This window comes from Oryzias melastigma, linkage group LG3, assembly GCF_002922805.2.
Source record: "Oryzias melastigma strain HK-1 linkage group LG3, ASM292280v2, whole genome shotgun sequence".
In the NCBI taxonomy this organism is placed as follows: domain Eukaryota; kingdom Metazoa; phylum Chordata; class Actinopteri; order Beloniformes; family Adrianichthyidae; genus Oryzias; species Oryzias melastigma.
In genome coordinates, this window is record NC_050514.1 from 23,800,542 (window position 1) to 23,824,367 (window position 23,826).

General features: G+C 36.5%; 2 protein-coding genes across 2 annotated transcripts in view; one reads left to right on the forward strand and one right to left on the reverse strand.

The window, feature by feature from the left end:
* frmd5 (FERM domain containing 5) overlaps positions 1 to 18,193 on the forward strand; it is a 71,918-nt gene extending 53,725 nt beyond the window's left edge. The window contains exons 3-14 of the mRNA XM_024295122.2: positions 99 to 141; positions 334 to 412; positions 2,575 to 2,672; positions 4,578 to 4,701; positions 5,867 to 5,954; positions 6,101 to 6,189; positions 6,272 to 6,335; positions 6,464 to 6,555; positions 6,647 to 6,721; positions 6,837 to 6,905; positions 7,027 to 7,133; positions 13,359 to 18,193. Coding sequence (XP_024150890.1) covers positions 99 to 141; positions 334 to 412; positions 2,575 to 2,672; positions 4,578 to 4,701; positions 5,867 to 5,954; positions 6,101 to 6,189; positions 6,272 to 6,335; positions 6,464 to 6,555; positions 6,647 to 6,721; positions 6,837 to 6,905; positions 7,027 to 7,133; positions 13,359 to 13,942 — 1,512 coding nt within the window. The 3' untranslated portion in view covers positions 13,943 to 18,193. The remainder of the gene's footprint in view (positions 1 to 98; positions 142 to 333; positions 413 to 2,574; positions 2,673 to 4,577; positions 4,702 to 5,866; positions 5,955 to 6,100; positions 6,190 to 6,271; positions 6,336 to 6,463; positions 6,556 to 6,646; positions 6,722 to 6,836; positions 6,906 to 7,026; positions 7,134 to 13,358) is intronic.
* A 136-nt stretch (positions 18,194 to 18,329) lies between these two features.
* On the reverse strand, positions 18,330 to 23,154 carry wdr76 (WD repeat domain 76). The gene is made up of 15 exons (XM_024295121.2): positions 22,957 to 23,154; positions 22,651 to 22,767; positions 22,502 to 22,582; positions 22,273 to 22,365; positions 21,550 to 21,605; positions 21,185 to 21,299; positions 20,988 to 21,089; positions 20,879 to 20,916; positions 20,633 to 20,786; positions 20,251 to 20,409; positions 20,032 to 20,147; positions 19,846 to 19,944; positions 19,589 to 19,741; positions 19,465 to 19,518; positions 18,330 to 19,378 (listed from the first exon to the last, which is right to left on the reverse strand). Exons 1-15 carry the CDS (start codon positions 23,149 to 23,151, stop codon positions 19,123 to 19,125), a joined length of 1,788 nt encoding a protein of 595 aa, XP_024150889.1. The 5' UTR covers positions 23,152 to 23,154; the 3' UTR covers positions 18,330 to 19,122.
* Positions 23,155 to 23,826: the final 672 nt, after the last annotated feature.

Consider the following 23,826-nt stretch of genomic DNA (forward strand, 5'->3'; position numbering starts at 1 on the left):
AAATATTATATCATAAAAAACTTAAATTAACAAAAAAATGATTCAATCAAGCGATGGATTTTTTTAGAGATAATGTTTACTTCTCTCTTCTGTTGCAGCACTGGTTGGAGTTTACAAAATCAATTGCCAAACAGATGAAATGTGAGTTTTGTTTTTTTTTATTTCATTTTCTAAAATGTTTAATTTTTCATGTTTTTTTTACGAGTTCAAAGCATCATTAAATTTGATGAAAATATTAAACTCCAATGAAAAATATGTAGTTTATGTATCCTATAATGTTAAACAGAAAACTTTGTTTTATAGATATTTTAATGCTTTTTGTGCTTTTTTCAGCCCAGCCTCCGTTCACTATGTGTTTGCGTGTCAAGTTTTACCCACCAGACCCTGCTGCTCTGAGAGAAGAAATCACAAGGTACTGAGTTTGTGCAGCAACATCCTGTATGTGGAATGAATGAGAGATGTCTGCGTTTCATCTTTACTTTAGAGAAAGTTTTTATCTTCATGGAGCATTTGTAGTCAAATGAATCATCACTGAAAGTTTAAAGTGCAGCCAGGATTTGACACAATCTCATCATCAAGGGTTTTCAACACAAAAAAGGGCTGGGATTTGAGATTCTGATTGCTACAGATTTTTGACTCCCTGTTTTTTGTTGTATCAGAACATCATTGTCATGACAGTAAATCTGTAGCCCTCATCAAAATGTTCTTCAGTGAAACATTTGTTTCTGCTTAAACATATTACATAACTCCTAAGAAATGGAGAAATTAATTTTATTCTTTAGTCGTGACAGTATATTTCTCTTAAAAAAGATGAAAAAAAGGAAGAAATTCCAAAAAATCCCAATGGGATGGGATTTTTCTTCTAGTTAAATAAATTGAATATTAAATTTCAGGAACCTCGAGGAACTATTAAGTCATTTTTTTCCAAATTTCACAAATAAATTCTGTAAGGGAACACACATTAAAGACCACAGTCTGCTTATAATAAGCTGTGTCATTAAAAAGATGGCGCTCTCAGCGCTAAAATATTTTTTTTGAAAAAGCTTGACACACTCACAGGGCTGTTTTTTCTCAGACCCTCTGGAACACCAACTGACTGTTATCAATTCTCCCCAAAATTAGACTGGAAAAGTCTCCATCAGGTAGAGACTTTTGGGGAGAGGCTTTAAAGACAAACGGACTTTGAAAACATCAAAATAAATCTGGATAGCAGGAGGAAAAGAGGAGGAACGGGGAAATGTCTGAGCAGAGTTTTATGCTCAATATATAGATTAAGCTAAACAGCAGCTCCACAAATCCAGGGATTATCACAGAAGAGACCGCTCTGAAGATCAGAACCCAGCAGTTTATCTGTATATGGGAGACCTGAGTACAGCAATAATAACAAATAAAAGAAAAAATATTTAGAATAGAATAGAGTTAATTTGTACTATTAGTTTTATCCAACAGCTTTGATTCTTTTCTTCTGTTTTTTTCACCTCAATTCATGCATAAAAATGAGTGGAATGTTGACCTGAGTTAGCAATAACCCAACCTCCTGCTTATTGGCTGTTTGATTCAGTCATTTAGTGACCCAAAGAGTTTTTATTCTCTTCTTAAAATCAATATCTGAACAGTTGCAAATCCACACCATAAATCTGTGGTGGAAGCTAGAAAATAATAACATCAGTTTGAATTATTTCTAGAAATAGATAAAAAGCTATAACTCGTGGATAATCTTGCATTGAAATGTAAAAATATTCTGTTGGGTTGAAGGTCCAAATCCGAAGCTCACTCAATAATTTTAAGAGCTTTGACAGACGGAGACTCGGTGGGGATTTAAGAGCATCCTCTCCTCATAAACTACAGAGCCACAGAGCTCCTCACCACTGCAGCTCTGCGTGCAGCATCCATGACAGCTGAACAAACTGCTGTGAGGAGTGTGCCGGAGCACAACGCGGCGCACATTTCTCTGTAAATCACATACTCTGATGAGTTGCCACGCAATAAAATCTCTCCCTGGAAATCCAGCTCTTGTTGTTTGAGCAGAGCACCATCAAGGGAGAGCTCCTCCATCCTCCATCCATCTGTTCTGGATGGAGCTTTGAAACGACTGGAGGCAGGAGAAAAATAACTACCACCATAAATTTCTCTTATTTACTGGGAAAGAAATCTAAACCCTGAACAGATTTATTCTATTATTAATAGGTGATTAGTGAGGAGACAAGTAAATACTTTTAATAAATCTAATTTAACTTGAAGACTATTTAAACAACAGATGATTGGTTAGTTAGTTGGTAGAGATTATTATTTTAATTGAGAAAATATCCACATTCGCTCCAGCATTTTTTACAGCAAAGATGACTCCTTTAATGATTACATTTTAATAATCAAGAAATAAGGGAAAACTCTTTTAGCACTTGTCTTCCTTAGATCTTCTCATCAAGTCCCGTTCTTCAAGTGTAAATGGAACTCAGCCTCAGTGGACTCCATGCTGTCAAACTGTGAACATTTCTGTCTGTTGACAGTTGAGTCCGACTTGTTTATAAGTGCTAACCCTCACCAATGTGCTCTTTTTTTCTCTCTACTCCACAGATATCTTGTGTTCCTGCAGGTCAAGAGAGACCTTTACCACGGTCGCCTCCTGTGCAAGACGTCAGATGCAGCTCTGCTGGCTGCCTACATCTTACAAGGTTGTCTAAATGGAAATATTTTCTATCAGATCAAACCATTTTTCTTTGAAATTTCTCTAATTTTGTCCTATAAATTTAACCTGTTATATTGTAAAACTTGCATCCTTGTCTTTATGTAGTGATTTTGCTTTGAATTAGTTTAACATTTAATTTAACATTTGATTCAATCAAAGGATAGCTTTTTTATGTAAATCAAAAGTATGCCACTTCTTTTCTTTCATGCTGGCTATAAAACAAAGTTTAATAAGTCCAATCATGTCAACAAATGTTCAGAACTGAACAGGCTGAATAACCTTCACTATCCCAACATTTATTATTCAAATCCATTAATGATCCATTACAGGGCATTTTAGTTGACGAATACAAAATCTGATCACAACTGTTTAAATTTGCCCATTAAACTTCAAAACCACTGTGAAAGCAAACAAACATGAATGTATGTTTTTTTTCCTGAAACTTTAGGATCTCCTTATCGGTGTGTATCATTGCTGTTATGTTACAGCTATGCCGGATAACAAAAAAATAATCAATTTGATGTTTTCTGTTTTGGCTTTCTGGCAGGATGGAACCCAGGAGCAAGAAGAACTTAAAAAAAAAGTTCAAAGTTTAAAAGATTTAATAATTACAAAAAAATCAGTACAAATGTGAGAAAAGGGACTAGAAACAGAAAACAAACATCTTCAAATGTCCTCTATCCACTCTTAGGTTAAACAGAGAAGATGCTCTGAGGACAGAAAGACAGCTCCTTAAATAATGAAAACAAGTTGGTCATTCCAGGCAGCTGTGACAGCTTCAAGCGAAACCCGGAGGAAGCAGGACATCCAGGAGAACGGAAAAACACAGAAACCAAATCAAGAGAAAAAACATGAGAGTTTTCTAGAGAAGACATCAAGTCCAGGTCTAAAAAGACCTCATTTATTTGTTCTGTGACATAGAAATAAAGCTAGACTTGATTAAAATCTCTTGTGTTGAAAGCCCTCTTCAACAAAACACTGAAGTAAACAAGTTTGGTTTGATTGGATTTTAACTGATTTGATTTGATTATTTCAAGCATTAATTTGGGCGATATGAAAAAAACAAAACACATGTCTCAAACCCAATGAAAAATAATGAAATGCATTGATTAAAAAACAAAGACACACTTAAGCCACACTAGATTCATTAAATATAGTGATTATTAACTAAAGTCAAGGAGTTATTGTATGATAGAGAACAGCAGCTCAGTTTTTTGTTTTTTTTTGCTTTTCTTCCATCTTTCCTGACCTTTATTAGGTTGACCGCCCTGCCGTTCTTTAAAGTGGAGTCAAAGATGTTGGGAGGAAAGCTGACAAGTTTGGCATGACATTTAAAACTGGAATGAATAGTAAACAGGAAGCTCATTTTACACTGAAAAAATGTCCAGATCAGAGGTGTTTCAAAAATGTGATAACTTTCAAATTAGTGAAATGTGAGGATTTTTTCCAGTCTGAAAAAAAAAACATTAACATTTAGATTTAGAAATGAATGAGTCCATAAATGATAAAGCTTGCCTGGATATTTTTACATTGAAACCTTCATGAAACTCAGTTTATGTCTACTTTTTGTTCAGTTGCATAAAGCAAGTTCATAAAAGATTTGATACAAAGAGATTTTTTTTAGTAGCAAAAATATTCATTTTCAGGGATGCATACAAATGTTTTTTTCTTTCTTTTCCAGGGACATTTATAAAGATAAGACATAGACATATTTTTCACAGAATTATTTTGCAGTTATAATTCATGTTTTATTATATGACAATATCGGTTAAATGTTGTTGTCTTTTTTAACTTCCCCAGTACAGAGGTCCTTAGGGTTAGCCCGGTTCAAATCCCCAAAAAGTAATCCTAGATCTTTCTATTGTTGTTGTTTTCTTTTCTGTATTTTTAGCGGAAATTGGTGACTATGACCCTGGAAAACATCCTGAGGGCTACAGCTCCAAATTCCAGTTCTTCCCCAAGCACTCGGAGAAGCTGGAGCGCCGGATTGCAGAGATCCACAAGACCGAGCTGATGTAAGTGTGACACCTGTTCAGACTCTTGTGTCCTCTCATTTATTCAATGACATCAACGATGCAGGAACCCCACAATCACACTGAGGTCACAGCTTCCACACTCTGCTGTGGTCTCTCTGTTACCTCCAAAAAACAATTTTTACAGATTTTACTCTTTTTATTTTTGAACTGAACAATTGTCGGTTTTAATGTGAATTACTCAAATCCCTTCAGGCAAAGGCGGACTGCACCGACCTTCTCAGGGTCTTTGTTTGTTCTTCTAGATGAATTAAAATTCATCATACAGCCATGTTTGTCTTTGTTCTTCCCTTTGAGACATTATCGTGCAAAAAACATCTTTCAAGGCTCAAGAAAAGGCTGTAGCTTGGATATTAGACGGATTCAAACTGCAGGATCTTAAATCTCTGAAGCATAGATTCCATAGTACTGTCTTAAGTTATGCATAGTACAGATTTAACCCTGGGTGTAGATTTAATCCTGTACTGCCCTCTATCGCTCCTTTCTACAGTATCCATAAAAGATCATTTGGTTTATACAGGTTTTTTTTTTTTTTTACCAAGCAGAATCCACAGATTTTTATGTTTATGATTCATTTCCACAAACTACAATAGGCTACTTATTGCTGTCCGTTTGAAAATGACTGAGATTTTTTGTAATGTTTTAAACCTAGTTTGTTAAATTTTATTCAAAAACTCAAACGTGGTTTTTCTGTCATAAGTTACACAAGATGGAAACAAGAAATATCACACTTTTTGGTGAGAAAATACAAATATGAACTGCTAAATATTTATATAGAGCAATAAGAAACTAAAAATTGATATAAAAACAGTCAAGCAGGTAAAACTCAGACAAAAACTGCATATAAACTAAAATGAAATAACAGTTCATCAAAATCCATAACTGCTGAATTTTTTGTCATAACTTTTTATCTAAATAATACTCAAGAGAAGGTATTAGATTAGTTCATGATTAATATGTGCATAAAATGACTCTGAATATTTTGTTCTATGATCAACAACCTTTAATCATGCTGGATTATTATCAGGGATTTACACGAAAACTCTTAAATTTATTCCAAAAGTTAATCTAAAGTGATGATTTTCTGTCCACTGAAACAGAAGCTACTAAAAGAATTATTCTCATTTTATTTTTTATTTTCTTCAAGTGGTCAAAGTCCAGAAACATCAGAGCTCAACTTCCTCCAGAAAGCCCAGATGCTGGAGACATACGGAGTGGATCCTCATCCATGCAAGGTATTTAAAACGATTTTCTCTCTTACAGACTACAGGGTTTGTTTGTAGAAGTACAATTTCACCGTCCAGTTAAAAATGTTTGTCTATTTACTCTTGTGGTTTTCTTTAGAGGAAAATCAAAAGTTATAGATCTGTCTGCTTGTTAGGATGTGTCTGGGAATCCAGCTTTTTTGGCTTTCACGCCTTTTGGATTCACTGTGCTCCAGGGAAACAGAAGAGTCCATTTCCTCACATGGTTGGTGGAGAATAAACACTTCATATTTAATTTTAAACACTTTTCTGTGTTTTCTTAGGCTGTTTCTGTCTCTTATTCTCAGGGAGGAGGTGACCAAACTCAAGTTTGAAGCAAAGACATTCCACATATATGCAAACCAGAAGGAGGTATCTTCAAGATTGATCACATCTGCTATATTCTTATTTTTAATCATAAAAAACCACATGCTCTGTCTTTTTTGCCGTCTGTATGGATATAAATGTACAAATGAGCTGGTGTGTTGGACTCGTTACAGGACAGGAAGATCATCCTGACCTACTTTGCTCCAACACCAGAGGCCTGTAAGCATTTGTGGAAGTGTGGAGTTGAGAATCAGGCCTTTTATAAGTGAGTCACAGGAAATCTCAAACATGACATAAAAGCTGCTGTTTTTAAGTGTGAGGTTGTATCTTTGATCTTTCTCTTCATTCACCAACAGGCTGGAGAAGTCAAGTCAGGTCCGCACCGTGTCTAGTAGTAATCTCTTCTTTAAGGGTAGTCGCTTTAGATACAGGTATCCATGGAAACCACTACAATTGCATCCAGTTATTAAATTCTTACGTATGGATTTCCCTGTTGAGCTGTTGTCCTATTTTGTGGATTCTGATGTGTTTGTCTTCTTTTTTCAGTGGAAAGGTTGCAAAAGAAGTGATGGAACAAAGTGCCAAAATTAAGAGAGACCCTCCAGAGATACACAGGTCACAACCTTTTATCATTCAGCCACATTTTTCTAATAAAAAAATATAACGTCAGCAGATCAATATGTGTGTGATCTTTGTTTTTGTTTCTTCTTTTATTGTATTTATTTAATATCTCCAGGGCTGGCATGGTACCAAGTAGGAGTTGTCCATCTATTACCCATGGTCCCCGTTTGACCAGTGTGCCACGGACACGACGGAGAGCTGTGCACATCTCTATCATGGAGGGTAAAAGCCACTCAAGCACTATGCAAAACAAAAAAAAAACTAAGAAATTAATCTAAGAAAAAAATCTCACTATTCAATGGGAGTTAAATGAAGGACTTATCTGTCTGTGAGCGTCTGATTTAGACAAATAATTCAAGTTATTTACCTTAATCTAAAACTTGTAAAATATCATCAGTTAATTGCTTCCTCGCTGTATTTTTTATGATTTTTCTTTTACTGTCTTTTGAGACCTTCGTTAAGCATTTACAAGAATTACAGATCAGGCTGTGCACAATAAGTGAGCTTTCAAAAAAGCTTATAAGTGCAGTAATTGTTTGTTTGTTCTGTTGTTGTTTTTTTTCTGAGTTTAACAAGTAATGACTTTGGAGACCCATGTAGCCTTTTGCATGCATGAGTAGATGTGAAGCAGGAGGTTTATAATTTTTTCCCCCTCATGGTTTGTGCTAATGAAGGCAAAAGTTTGATTGATTTGGTTGATATGACTTGATTTACCCAAACCATTACTAGATGACGCATGTGCAAGCAGGCTGACTGAAGTAAGCATGTCGCACAGATAGTTCGATACTTTCCAGCAAAATGGTTTATTTTTGCTGTGAAAATTGCCAGATTTTCTAAAAAATTATCAAGTTAGCAGGTTCTATTTCTCATTTTCTCCAAAATGAAGTATCATGTTTCCAAATGAAGTCAATTATTAAAAAGTGACCCAAAAATAAATAAATAAATAATCAAAATTTTCACAACATTTCACTCCACATTTTACTGAGCTACAACTGCTGATGTAGTGACAGAGTTTTCAACATGTTGAAACCTTCATGTTCTACATTACACGACTTGCAGGGCCTCACTCTCATTTGACTGGAACTATTTCTAAAATTAAGTTGATTTAAAAAAAAACAAAAATAAAAAAAGCATCCACACAGTGGTCTGGAACTAAATTTAAAGTAATCTGAAACGTTGAATGTAAGTCTGAAAGCAATGAAATAAAGGGTTCAACTCAAGCATTGATGTTCAGTGAGGTTCACAGCTGGTTAGACATTGATGTCATCAGTCAGATTTACAGACATATGAACCCTACAGAGTAGCTTATTCACCATTTGATTGACAACAGCTAGAGTGTGTTGTTTAAAATGTAATTTCAACATTACTCTTCAAAATACAACCTGTAGCATAGAAACACCAAAGTTATTATTGACTTACTTTTACTTATAGGTGAAGTCTGTGTGCTGCTCCTCCTGAAGAAACACACGAGTAACCTATTTGTAGAAGTCTTCCTTTTCTTTCTACAGCTTTAAAAGTTTCACTGTTTCAATGAGGACCAGTGACGAGTTCAAACTAATTCCTTAGAAAGTGGTGTAAAAAGATATTAAAGAATATCTGGATGGCTGCAGTTGACTTGCTTCCACTAATTCTATTGCTCTTGAGCAGCTGTGTCACATTCTCGTGGCTCTCTGGCGCCCTCTGCCTTGAGCCAGATGTACTGCATGCCTCACCTAGTGTATTTCTAAAGCGAATTTTTAGTGGATAAAAAGACTAAATAAGTCACAAAACGGCATCAATGTAATTGTAGTTGGTGAGAAATAAGAAAATTTGGTGATTTTCAAAAAAGCATATTTTATGATGATTAAACGACTGAATTAGTAAAGCGCATGCATCAGCCTGGTCACAGAGAAAGCATGGGCTGCTGGTGCCTCACCTGCCGCTGTCTTGTGTATTTAAAATGAAAATTTGTAAATTTCCTACTTTTTTAAACCAAAGAAATGCTGAATAGACATGTCTTAAAATTGTTAATTTATTTTTATTTTAAAAAGTATTAATTTTATTTCATTTATACACTAAGCTATTTTTTTCAAGGTGAGGCACAGCCTCACCTGCCTCCCCTGACTGCACAACACAAGTGATTTCTTCTTAATTCTGTTCATAAATGTCACGTGATGATTATGTAAAGCTTCCTGACTTCTCTCTGCTGTTCTGTTCATCCTCTGAATCAAATTGTAAGGGAATTACTTTCATAGTTAAAACCTGCCTATCACAGTTCTTGATATTTTAAAATATACTTTTAAAGTTATTTCAACATTCTAAAGTGGTAAAAAAAATCTGAACTTTAAGCTTTTTAGGTGATGTTGAAGAAAGCCATCAGTGAACATGGAGCCATTTATTCAAATTTTCTTGAATGACATATTTATGGGATTGATATAGGATTGATTTCGTCCATGGTGGAAGTGGTTTTGAATATGTAGTATAGTGTTGGAAGAGCTGCAACCATGTATAAAATCCAGCCCAGTCTGCTGTTTGTCAAGCATGTTTTGTGTCCATTGTTGTATAAATGGTTTTGCCCTTTTTTTTGGTAAAAACTAATAATTCTTGCATCTTTGTGTTGAGAGCCACTGGGTTCAATGTGCTTCCTCCTGCTGCAGTAAATCACACATCCGCTTCTCACTCACTTTTTTCACCCAATTTTAGTCTGAAAGAACGAGGAACGGTAAGAGCTTTTTCATGTGAGCATCTTAGTGACTGTCGCTCCCCCTCAGAATTTACATTTCATTCCTCCGTCTGTCTGTCCTGAAAGTGTTGATTCTGAGAGACAACCGCGCACAGAGAAGAGCGCCCGTCAGACACCGGTCTCAGGCAATGTTTTGTCATAAGGAAGTCTTCCTGTCGCTTTATAAAGGCCACTCACCGTCCTCTCGCTCCTCAAACTGGCTATTAACCTTTTGCTTCCACTGAGAGGGAGTCAGTTCCCAGTGGATCAATCCCATAATAAAACTAATAAAGTATTTGCAAACTGTTGCTGAATGAACAAGAAGAATCTCTTGTCAAAGCAAAGCCTTTTTTTTCTGTCAGGGACAAACAGCTGTGACAGTGGAGCTGAAAGTTGCATCAGTGGAAAATAAAGCTCCTGCGTTTTGTCATGTTCTTCTGTCTGCCCTGGTATTTCAGCCAGTAATAATATCTCAGTCTGAAAATAGCTCCTGCTGTCAGAGGTTCTGTTGTGTGTGTCACAGCCCACAGCAGGGACTGAACTGGGGTCCAAGTGGACGGCATTCTTTAGCCTTGTCTTTCTTTTATCCGTCTCTCAGCCTGTCTGTTTGCACTTCTCTGCTACCAGACAAAAAAAGGAGAGAAACTGAGCAGATTTCAAGGTTAAACTGAATCGTTTTTTTGGTTAGCCATGGTCAAGTGTCTGATCCGGATCCAAACCAAAGTGAACGTGCACTTGCGTATGATCAACCATTGTTATCGGGATGTCAACGTGCGTGTGCTCTCTATGGGGCCCAGGCTTTTGGGGAAGGTTCTGGGAGTCCTCCCACTATTCCCAGCCCTTCCAGGTGAACCTTCTAGCTCAGGTTCTGGGTCAGGAGTGAACTCTAGATCCTCTTTCAGACTCACTGTCCCTTCCGGGTCTCAGGGACGCAACCCACAACAAGGTAATCTTCAACCTTTGAGTGTTGAAGTTTGGTTGTGTGCAGTGTTGTGTAAATTATTGTTAAAGTGTAATCAATTACTTTGCTTTAGTTACTGGATGAAATTGTTATTAGATTACTTTACTCATTCCCCAATTTAAAAAGTAATTTGTGACTTGTTGTGTTGCTTTACTTTTTTCTCAATTCTCAAAGGAAATAAAGCTAGTAGCACAGGCAGGAGAGTTGGTTGCTCATTGACACCAGGGCAGGGAAAGCAGCTCAACTCCAAGACACAACTGAAAAGTTTTTGCCTTTGTTTTCAACACGTTTCCAAATGCCTCTATGTCCATATCTCCACTTTCTTCATCTTACTTTGACCGCTCTCCAACCCTGCATTAGCGTGCATGCTTCAGTATATGAGTTGGCCGATCTGTTTACCAGAGTAATTAAATTACAGTAATTCGTTACTTTGTTTTGCATTACCCTCAACACTGGTTGTGTGCACTAAACTCAGATTGATTTTTTTCCTAATATATGCTTTCATTCTACTAAGAATTGGGAGATAAACATTTTCTTATCATATGATTTAAAGAAAAAATAAAATTGGTGAGGGTTGTGTAGTGCTTACTGACCAATTTTTTTAGTTTCTGTTTATTTTTTATAGTTTTATCAGAGTAAAATCTGCTTCCAGGGTTGAACTCAATTACAACAGCGAACACTTTAGAGATCAATTATAAAGGGAAGAAGCTCAGTATTGTTGCTCAACAGGATGTCTTTTTTTAACCTGAGTGACTGATAAAGCAAAGTTATGTTCATCACTTTAGAACTTAAGGGGTCACTTCAACTGAAGTATATTTTTTGGGTCCTACTTTGTGCAGATCTTTTATGCCACTGGTGAGTCTAGGAAATCTTATCCAGAGTGGGAGGTTTAAAGTTTAGAGACAGTGGCAGGATCTTAACTGTTTGGATTAGGCAAATAAACACAATTTCCCCAAACATGAGCCATAAAAATTTAAAAACTGATAAAAATTGTTAGATTTGAGATGTTTTGCTTTAACCTGACTTGTTGGTAAAATTTGGTTACATGGGGATTCTTGTACATCGCAGCTCTGAAGGGTCATGACACACAGCTGCCATGTCAAATTTTGCGCATATTGCACAGAAGAAAATTGGTCATACATGAATATACGTGGAAAAAGTGAGACAAGTTCTGGTCTTTACATGAAATTTGTTGAGAGTTGTACCTGGTCCCACCCCCTGACCCAATCGTCCGCCCAGCAGGAGGAGCAGGAGAACACTCGGTATAGACTGCAGGAATGGGTGAAAGATCTGCCACTTTATATACCCGTCACACAATACATGAACTGTACGTGATCATTGCACTGTTTATGTGAAATTCATTAGTGATTTGTGCATCAATTACATAATTTTAACGTGATATGTGCGCCGTACACTCAATATCATACATCGGTGAAAAGTTCAAACATACATAAAAACACTTGTTGAAAACAACAACTTTGTGTATATATCTAGCAAAAATCAAACACAACTTCATAAGATTTACATAATAAATGCGTATAAACTACGTAAAATATGCATAAACTCTGTAATTTGTAAGAAACACTAATTAAGATTAAGAAACCTTTATTGGTCCCACAATGGGGAAATTGCAATATGCAACAGCACAGGTACAGTCGGAATATGTAATAAAAATAAGACAAAATATACATTATACCACGCATGTATAATGAAAAACTGAAATTTCTTACAAGAAAAATGTGCAATATGACTGTGTGACATAGCCTTGGGAACCAATTCAGCTTTTTCACTCACCAAAAGTTTTATTTCTGCTGTGTTATTAGTAACATAAAAATAACACACTTTTACTGGCAGAATTTTGCAAAATTTCAGCCTAAGTTTTAGCATATTTGATTTTTTAATACTTGTTGTGAGACGGATGTATTTTCTTCAACTGTTCTTAGCCAGATATCAACTGAACATGTTATTTAAAAAGTGACAACACGGGTTGCAGTAATATTATTTGTGATGATGATGAATGGTGCTATTTACAGTCCTGCATCACCTGCTCCCTCATTACAGTATCTGTCCCTGATTCTAAATGGGAATCTTCTCTTGATTCTCTATCTGCTCCTTCTGTGACCACATCTCTTTCTTTAACCCTTTTGGTCTGTCAAGCTCATTTTTGTGATTAACAGTTTTTAAAATGCAAATGTAGTCACTTTACATGAATAATGCAAGTGAATGCTTACCTTGTGCATTGCCACTTGTCTCCAGATTTTAACAAATTACTTGCTCCAACTTGAACAGAGAACATGCATTGTATCTTAAATCAATACGCTTCCAAAACTGGGATCTGTACATTTAATTTGATTTTAGCTGCTTAAGACACTTTGCAGATATTCACCTTTTATTTTCTTAAAAGTTTAAGTTTTAAAAAGATAAAACAGAATGAACAAAATCTAACTATTAGAAAATACTAGCTTGATTCCTATAAAAACAGTTGCAGTTGTGATGGAGTTTTAATGAGCAGTTTTTGGCTAAAAGTAGAACAAAGCTGGACACATTTGATGTACCACTGGTGTTAAATATTAGAGGGCTCTAAATCACATATTTATGTGGTTAATTTAATGTGTATTAAGGTATTTATGAAAAGCTTAGTGATTATTTGTTGTTTGCTGTTAAAGACAAACAAAAGGCTTGTAAGGGGAGCAGCTGGCCTGGGTGTAGTAGGGTGGCAGGTGTTCTATTACCCCCTGCTTTATACATTTTAAATTACATTTCAAGTTCTTGTCTGTGTTCTCAGGTCTGGAGTCACTTCGAGACAGTGCCCACTCCACGCCTGTTCGCTCCGTCTCCCATGGCGACTCAATAATGGCTTCCCGGGGCCACATGGCGGACGGGGGCGAAGCCAGCACCTCGGCGGTGATCTCTGATGAGGCTTACAGCCCCTCAGACAGCGTCCTGCCTACGCCCGTGGCAGAGCATGGAGCAGACATGCCTTTGGCTCGACACCTGAACGGAGCACCTTGTAGCATCGACGAGGAGAAGGAGTCGGAGGAGAGGGCTTCAAAGGAGAGGCAGGCGGCAGAGTTTGGCCCCAGCAAACGATCCCTGGGGATGGTCAAGAGCAGACAGTCGCCGGATGTAGAGGAGCTGAACAAGTTCATCTTAAGCGTGTTGCGTCTGTTCCTGGTAACCATCGGACTACTGTTTACCCTGCTGCTGCTGCTCATCATGTTAACTGAGTCAGACTTGGACATTGCTTTCCTGAGAGACATTCGGAAGACGCCCGAGTTCCAGCAGTTCCACTTTGAATACTTCTGCCCTCTGCGGCGCTGGTTCGCCTGTAAATTACGGTGGATGGGAAGCTTAGTTGTCAGCAAGTGAGATGGAGAGAGAGGAGACTGACATCGCAGATAGGTCGGGGAGCAAACGGGACGTCTTCAGTAATATCAGCTGGGCTTGGAATAAGCTGCCACCATCCTGACTTTAAAGAAAACAAATCATATTTTAGTTGAAGAATCATATCAAGGTATTTATTTTTTACAGCAACATGGTTTTCATTAAAAATATAAGTCATACTTTTATTAGTTTAAGCAAAGATTAGAATTAACTTTATTTTTCTATTCAGTTCTACGTTGTTTAGATATTTTTGCAAGATGAGAGTTTAGGAAAAGTAACAGAGCGAGCAGAAAAGCTTATTAAATTAAAGCAAACTGTTATGAATTTAAGAAATATTTGTGGGTTTTGTTGGAAAATGAAGCAGTGTGTGGAGCGGAAATAAGAAACAATAAGATCTAAAGGGAAAAAAAAATCACATTTCTCCTGGGGCCTCATTTATAAAAGTCTTTACACACAAAATGTTGTTAAAAGCAGGTAGAAACATGCAAAACTTCATGCAGTTGTCACTATTTCCATCCATGTATCCTGCTTTGTTTGTGCAGAGACGGGATGCAGCCTTTAGCTACTGTAGGGCAAAGGCAAGGTTCACCTATCCTTTGCCCTACAGTCCTACATTACAAGGCCACACAGACATATTCACTCCAAAAGAACAATTTACAGTCACCAATCAACAATTAAAAACAAACCTTTAGACTGTGACAATAAGTCAGTGGCCAAAAAAATCCCTACATGCACAAAACTTCTAAACTAAAGAACCCAGACAGGATTGAACTGTCTCCTCGCTGTGAAGCAACAGAGCTCAGCATCACACCAGGGGTCTCCAACCTGAGCCTCTGGGCCAAATGTTTTATCCCTCCATTGTAGTTTTTTGACTATGTAGAAAAAATGCAAATGCTTTAAAAATTTTAGCTAGTAGGTTATTTGGCATAGGATGTATTTTATTTTGAAAGGAACTTGTAAGGGCTGCTGTCTAAAGCAAAATAAATCAAAATTGCAATACATAAAAATGGTATAATCCAATTATTGTAAATGTTTAAAAGCTGCATTTTATAAAAAGTTATTTTATAATGAAGTGTGACTTGACATTAGAAAGTATAAAGTCTTTAAAAAAGCTCATTTCAGAACATTTTGAAAGTATTGTAAAGGTCTGTTTTTTTATTATTTTTATTATTATTTATTTAATCTTTATTTAACCAGATGAAACCCATTAAGATCAGGATCCTTTTTTCAATGGTGAACTGACCAAAAGGTTGGTAGCACACATCATATAAATAAGGTTGCAGTATAAGACAAATATCAAACAAAAGGATGAGTTTAGGATATTTACAATTTAAAGAAATTGCGATTGATGTGCAACAAAGTGACAGTGATATTTAAGAAGAAATATAAGTAAACACCTATTTGGTGAGTGCAAAAGATTTTGTGCAGAATGACAATATACACACACACACATACGTATATATATATATATATATATATATATATATATATATATATATATATATATATACGTATATATATATCAATTTTGTTTTTTCTGCATTTCTACCATTTTTAGTGATCTGAGACGAGAGTGAACAACATTAAAAACATACTGTAAACTCAAAAAGCTTGAGTGACTGACCAAGAGCAGCAATAAAAGACAGAGTCGTCAGCAGAAAACTGATATGATGCATTTGGCAAGATTTGACATAAGTTGAGAACAGAATGGGACCTAGAAGAAGAAGAAGAAGAAGAATCTTTATTTCTATAGCACTTATCACAGAACGGATCACAAAGTGCTTAACATAAGAACATAAAATCAGAAGACACAGGGAAATAAAACCAATAATCAGTAATAAAACAACTAAAACACAGTAAAATACAGTAAAACATAATAAAACAAGGGCTAAGATCAACTAAAAGCTCTCCTGAATCTCCTGAAACCTAGAACCGAGCCCTGTGGTACACCTTTCTTGATCTCACGAGCAAGAGAAACGATACTGGATATTTAAATAGACAGAGCCAAAAAAAAACATATTTGTTAAATGATTAATTCATTTTTGTCATCTCTGCGACACAGATAAGATTAACATGAGTGAAAGGAAAGACATTTTTTAATAAATCTCTTACAATCCAATATATCACATTGCAGTCAATGATGGGGAGAGGCTCACAGCTTTAAAACTGAAAGAGTGATGATAGTGTAAAACTGGCAGCAAAGAACAGCTATGAATGTATGAAAACACACAGACTTTAGGATTGTTTCGTAATTGTGTCATAAAGCAAAAGTATGCAGCAATAATTATTAAAATATCATATTTCTGGGGTTAAACATCATTTATGAAAGCTCAAATGTATTGTGAATTATGATCCAATCAAGAGGAGAATATCAGATCAGAATAATAAACTCACATCTCTGTTGACATTTCCATCCTGTTTCCTGATTGGCCACCCTGTTTCTCGTGAATGTTTCACATGGACCTTCAATGGATACATGAGAAAAACCACTTCATTTATGCAAAAATGGAGAAGGACCATAGCGTAAAACCACATCTTCCTAAATCTAAACATTTTCAGATTTATAAGTGAGGCCCCAGATCTAAAAACCCATTTCAAAAATGTGCTTGAAGATTCGTAAGTTTTGTTTGTGGTCCGATCTGTGTTAAATGTTCTCACGTTGTTGTCCAAACGCTGAAGTTATAAAGCTGACGATAAGTTACGCCTTTAGGGACATAGGTAGCATTACATTAGTGACGGAATAAAACACTAAAATAGGAGCCAAAAATTTGTAGTTACTACAATCAGTGTGTGTGTGTGTGTGTGTGTGTGAGGACAAGTAACTTTTCTGTGCTTTTACAGTAGATGTAAAGGTGAAAGGACAGTAAGTAAATGTTTGACTCATTCTTTAAATCTCTAGTGGGGTTAAATCTATTGTCCTTTGTAACATTTTGGCAGTATTTTCCCACATTTTATGCTGCTTTCCCAACTTTTTCGAGCATTTTATTTTATTCCAAGTCCAGTTTTGTCTTTTGCATCTGCTTGGCTTAGTTGTGTCTGAATTTTCTGTATTTATTTCTCAAATTCGATAAAAATAAAAATGCCCAAATTACTGTCCTGATGAAATAGATGTTTCCTTGCAGTGACTTTAACCTATTTGTAGTATTTTTCTGTGGTTTTATAAAGCCTAAGACAAATCGTGTTTACATCCTGTTAAACCATATTTACCAAAGAAACCTCTGTTGTTCCATCCAGTCTGTTTGTGGCCAAAAGGGGGGTAAGCTTTTTTACTTGTGGTCTGCTTTTCGTTAGGCTCGTTACCTTTAGTTTACTGTTTCTGTGTTTAATTTGGAAATCATATCTTGAAAGTTTCCCAGCATCTTCTTGACCTGTCTTTATTTAAAAATGTCCCTTCAGGGTGTCGGTACATTTAAATTCCCACACGGCTGCTCATCAGGTAGTAATGCTTTACTCAGACATGTAATTTATCTGAATGCTTAGATGAATGATTGGCAGGAGGAGATGTGCAGCTTTCGAGGTCTACTAAACAAAACTTAACACATCAATATGTATCTTATTATTTTAGTTTTCAATCAAAACTTTGACCATTTTCCTAACAGCTTTTTTTAAGCCTTACTGAAAATTTTACACATTAAATAAGTTTGATCAAATATGATTCTAGAAATGTTTGTCCTAAAAAATAAAAATAGTGACAGAAGATGCTGTAGAGAACAATCTGTAAACATGTTTGTCTCCATCAAAAGACAGGATAATATATTGGATCTTTTGGATAGAAAAGCATTGTAGCTCTCATTCCCAATGAAATGACTTTATACGCCACATTCTTTTAAGATCTGCTTTATGGAAATGCATTAGTTTCTGGGTGCATAAATGTGTAAAAGATTTAAACACCTTTAAACCTCTGTTATGAATGTGAACCTGTGCAGTTAAGCCGAAAACATGCATTATTACTGGGATTGGATCTCAATTTTTGGAGTCAGCTCTTATTTTTAATCTTTTTATCAGTACTATTGAAGAATTTTGACAGCTCCACTCAAGCAGTACTTTCTTGCTTTGTTCATTTTACCAAATCACAGATGTTCTAACCATAAACGTCCTTCCTGTACGAAGGCCCGGCACATGACAATGTCTCTGTACGCATGTTTCTTGCATTTATTACCTCCAAACAAGGCTGCTTATTTGCAATTGTTGACTAAACACTGGTGTAAGCTATAAATAAACATTATTTATTCTTTATATCCTGCAGGTAGTCTGGTTTCAAGTTAAATTAATCTCAAATAGTGCATCATTTGGGAAAAAAAAAAAAAAACTGCTCAGTGTTCTCTTGTTTTGTTAGACTGCCCTCTTTTGGTGACAGATGTTAAGACACAAATTGTACATAAAGATATTTAATACAAAAACTATGCCGTCCAAAGAGAGTAAAAAATAAAAAATAAAAATAGAAAATTATTTAACCCATTAAATACAATAGCAAACAGAAATCTCACAAGTGTACAAATCTTGTCAAATAGCTGCATTCTCCACCTGTTAGGCAGAAAGCTTAAAAAAAACACAAACTAATAAACATGTAGAGAGGACATGGAAAGTTTGTAAAAAGAAAAACTTCAAGAAATATTTGCAGCAATCTGATAGAACAAAAAAAGGGGAAAAATAAATCAAAGAAACCAAAGGATCAAACTGCTCGATCTTTGCAAGATTTTATATTTCTATATTTTCCAGAGGAGTTTGAGTCAAAACAGAGTCTGAACTCTTAGGAATGTGCATAAAGAAATGAATGGCATTGTGTTTTCAGCTTCACGGTGCAAACTGCTCACTGAGCATTGTTGCTTACATTGCCATTTCAGTAAGAAAAACCCTCAAAGCTAACTAGATATGGATTAGCAGATGGGCATGTTTTCAAAAAACTTTTAGTCACAATAGATTGTAAAACTATAAGCTCAAAAAAAAGTTTAATTTGCATGTAATCCTGAATCTAGAATTAATTTGATTTAAAGTAGGCTCGAGTAGTTTGGTAAATAAATTGACTCTTAACCCAACATTTTCATTTAACATCTCTACACTGTTCTGTGGAATAAAACATTTGAATATTTAAAGCTATGAGAAATACAGAAAAGAACAGAACATGTCACAACTGTGAAAAAAACAAACGTTTGTGTGCTTTGTTTTTAACTGGAGAAGACATGCAGGCGACCCGATGAGTTCCCGCCCATCACTGCGTGTCTTGTGGGGTGGAAGGCAGTGATGGAAAGCACCGTGTTAAGGTTCTCACTGTCCATAAAGGAGTGAAGGAGCCGGCCACTTTCATGGAAGACCTGCACCCTCCGAGGCCTCATCATGCTCCCCACCACAAAGCAGTCGTCTTGTTTGGGGTCCCACACTGCCGAGAGCTTCGACAGCCAGCGGCCGGTTTGCATGTCATGTCTGTCGGATCAGGAGAGAAAGGCGTGACCATCTTCACGTTAAGTAATGTGAATCTACAAAATAACAGAAGCAATGGATGAATTTACCTGATAGATTTGACTAAGGGGGAGCTGGGGGTCATTGCAGAGGTGTCGTATATTCTTGTGGACAAAAAACGATTTACTTCAAGGAACACAACAGAATAATTTCCTCTTCCATAAGGGTCGTTACCTGATGTTGTTGTCCATACAGGAAGTGAGAACTCTGTTGCCAGTACAAGGAGAGAAATAAGCACTGCTCACGCCTAAAGTGTGGCCTTGTAGGTGGGAGACGGCTTTGCTGTTGGTCTTTTTCAGACACCGACTGTCATAAATATTGACTGTCCTGCAGAGAAAACCAAAAACCTTCAAAAAGGCTCCCTTCAGAATAAAAGCATGTTCTAGTTTAAGGCGTATAAGCTTGAGAATAATGAGCTTGTTTGGTTTTACCTGCTTTCTGCAACAGCAAAGTAGTGCATCTGAAGGGGATGGACACTAACACAGCGCAAAGTCTTTGTATCCAGTGTGTGGAGAGATTCATGGGAGTTCCTACACAGGAATAAATAATAGAAAAATGATTTTAAGAACCAGCCATATCATTGAAGAGAAGCATACTTTGAAATGTACAAGTCTTACCCTGGAGTACGCCTATCAACGATGGCCACATCTCCATACCAGTCCCCAACCACAAGCGTAGAGCAGTCAGGTGACATGAACGCAAACGTTTTCAGGTCATCGTCAATATCGTACACCTATAAAAAAAAAAAACAAAAAAAAGAGCTTTTTTTTGTTACCTGGGATATGCAGTAAAGACAAATCTCTCCTCCAGCAGGATGGATTATTTCTGTGTCTCACGTCATCTAAGACGGCCTTCTCCACGTCCATGCAGCGCAGGGAGCCGTCATAGCTGAGGCTCAGCAGCTGTGTGGGGCGAGCGGTGGAGAATGCCATGCAGCCCACAGGACGGGTGTGTGGCTCAAAGAGCAGAACGCCGTCGTCTCCCCAGACTCCGCCCTGACATGAAACAGCCGGAGTACTGAGTATTTAGTTCACTTTTCAAGCAGTTACTGCACTGCAATAATGCTCAGTGTAAGGTAAAAAGAGAAAAAAAAACCTTCTGTTAAAAAGTACCGGTAGATATAGAGCTTGTGTTCTACTAGCTTTTACTTAAAGCTGGAAAACCCCTGAATGTGATCTGTTGGTTATGTACGTCGACTCCGTCTGCAGATAAACTCACCAAGTTCCAGAGTCCCACTTTTCCCCACTTGTCTCCTGCAGCCATCAGCAGGCTGCTGCTGCAGGGGTGAAAGGCTGCAGAGAATATACGATCCTTCACCACTTTGACCACCTTTTCTTCAGTTATCTTCATGTTTTTCAGCTCAGAGGTGTACCTGCATTCAGAGTGTTCAGTTTTAGTGTTACTTTTTCTTGCAAAAAGTTGTAAAACATTGTATTTTGTAAAATAAATAAATAAAATTCTCACTCTTTCAAGTCAAGCTTAAGCTTTCTTCCTTGCGGCTCCTGAGGAAAACAAGACAAGGATTTGCAAAATAATTTCACAACAAATAAAATATTTGAAGTACAAATAAAACCTCAGATAGGAGTTCCAGAAGTTGTGGCGGTAGCTTGTAATCCTCCTCCATGTTGATTGCTTCCATAGGCAGAGGACCAGACGGTTTCTTAACCGGTGAAGACTTAAAAGAAGGAAAATAACTCAGTTTAATGACAGGAGACAAATCAACAGAAAAAAAGCAAATCCACATAAACAATCAGGTTTAAAAGCTGTCACCTGATCACTGGTGAATGTTCCTGTGGGCTCAGGGGGAAGTGTCAACACCTCTGCTTCTTTCTTCTGGAGTCGCAAGGATTTGCGGGCAGGAAGTACTTCTTTTACAGGCTGTGATCTACAACCACATGAAAAATAAGAGAAAATATTTTAAAGAAGAAATAGAGAACATTTTTAGAGAATTACACTAACAATAATTGCACAATAACTGATGTTATGGCCCTTAAAGGTAACATATACATCCTTAGAATCAGTTATTTGTCCTTTTCTAAGGTCACATATCAAACACCACAGTAAGATACCTCATGATTGTACTAAAATCACATAATATCTCCTAAAAAAGTGTTTAGAAAACCCATCAGCTATACCTCAAACCCCTCTGCGATGGCTTCGGTCGAGTCAGCTGCTTCAACTCCTCAGTTGCCTTCAGACAAAGAAAGCAATTCATGGAAAAAACAATAAATTGTCAGAAATTACACACATGGAAAGATGTGCATGCATTTTCCAAAAGCTTAAAGACCCACTCTGATGAAAAATGTGGCATTTTTAACATGTTCTTGTGGCCTTTTTCTCAATATGGAGGACAGATATAAAGAAAATTACACCTAAAAATTAATTTGAGTATTTCTTAATGTAAATCATCAAATAAAAGCTGTTTGAAAAATATTATATTTGTTAATGGGCAGGCCACAAACTATATTTCAATGTATCCACTTTTAGATAAAAGGGTTCATTGATGCATTTGTTTTTGTCATCTTAGCTGACATCTGGTTTAAAGCTGTAAAGCTTAAAAATTCATATGTTATTTTTGTTGTACTGGTAATGTTAAGTTGGGGTTGTGAGGTGCTGCAAGCTAGTGGGAGAGTGTGTAAACAAATAGATGATGAGAAATGAGGGAGGGCTTACTCAGAACAAATATTTTAATGAACTACTCCCACTCTGCAGGAACTATATTCTATATAGTTTTTGATTTTGGCTATTAAACAGCCTAGCAGAACAATATATGGACCAAAGGATTATCAGATATTTAGATGTGTATTCAGTAAGGTTACATGGTTAGTTTGTAGGGTGTAGCCTCTGTGAGACATCACCTGGAATAAGTTAATGGATGAGAGAAAAGCCTGGTTCTGTCGGATGTTTTCAAGGCGCTCCAGTTCATAAGCAGACAGCTGTCCAGAGGCTTTCTGTTAAGCAAAGATAACACAAGCTGATGTAAACTGTGAAGAAAGATTGACACTAACATCATAGATTTACATTCTAAGCTCAATAAGACAGAAAAAATGTGTATTTAGTATTTTTGACAGAGTTGTTGTACTTTACCTGCTCCTCATCATCACTCTTTGTAACATCCTCCTCTTTTGGCCTCTTCGCCCTGATTTTATCTCCTTGGTTGTTTCTTTTCTGTTAAAAACAACGCATGTAAATAAAACCAAGAGGAAATGTCCAGTTTAAAAGCGTGTCATTCTTACAGCTTTCTTAATGGGGGCTTCCTCCTTCAGGTTGGGGGAGTACTGAAGCCTCTTCGGAGCCAGCACGCTGCGGGATGAACGCCGGACTGTCGCAGCCAAAACCTCGGGAGTCAAGTCCTGCCAGGTGTGTCCAGTTAGTCATTACTTTTATTTTCTAAAACCGACTATACAACCTTAAAAATGTAATTAGGCTTCTTCTTCTTCTTCTTTTGATGTACCTTCTCATTCAGTTTTGCTCACATAAAGTTGCCACTTAAACTTTGTCACGCCAGTTTTAAGTGAGGAAAGTGAAACGCACAGACATACCTTCGCAGACGCTTCAAGTTTGGTTCGTTTCGGCGCCATTTGTTTCCTCAGAACCGACACGAGTATAAATTCATCAAGAAAAAGGACGAAGTCGGTCGGAACAGTTTTAATTAAACGAGAATTGGCGCCTCGAGGAAGAGATGTTTTGTAACAAACTCCTCCTTGCGTTGCAAAAGAGGATTCTGGGAATAACATTGGTTGCTTCTAAAACTACGTCATTAAAGGGGGCTGTGCTCTCGAAGGGAGCAACCAATGAACTCCTTAGAATTTGAATATCCGGTCTCAAGTGCAAAGTTGCTGTTGAAACAATACTGCCACCTTGCGGAAAGGAGTTGCATGTGCAGATCACTGAGAAAATTTTTTTTTTGTTTTAGTGTGAAAGAAATGTATTATTATTATTATTATTATTATTGTTATTACTACTACTACTACTACTTTTGGTTGAGTGTTTTATGTTAAACAAGATATCATGGTCCTTAAATAATTGTTAACCTATACAGCTACTCATTATCTTGACTCTATCCTCTTAATTGTACAATGTTTAGAAACAAAGTACATAAAGATGTAATCATTGGAAAGATTACGTTTTGGCTTCATCATTGAACAAATAACATCGGTCTGTAGGTGAAATAAAAATAAACATCTTAATATTCTGATCAAGTAAGATCAAGAAAACTGTGGATAAATCCACAAAAAGACTCATAAGAAACCATTCTGTAGACAGGATTTTCACAGATCAAACTCCACCATCAGAAATAATTCATTTTGACTGTGACTAGCAAACTTGGAAAAAAATATATAAATACAAAAAAATCGGATCCGACTGTTTTGTCAGTTAAGGCGGTATTTGCGTTTACTTAAAACAAATGC

Coding starts and splice junctions, on each gene's coding strand:
- wdr76 (XM_024295121.2), bottom strand. CDS start 23,151: ATGTTATTCCCAGAATCCTCTTTTGCAACGCAAGGAGGAGTTTGTTAC. Junction 20,410..20,632: donor AAGTGGGACTCTGGAACTTG/GTGAGTTTATCT, acceptor GTTTCATGTCAG/GGCGGAGTCTGGGGAGACGA. Junction 19,379..19,464: donor CCCTTAGTCAAATCTATCAG/GTAAATTCATCC, acceptor CTGATCCGACAG/ACATGACATGCAAACCGGCC.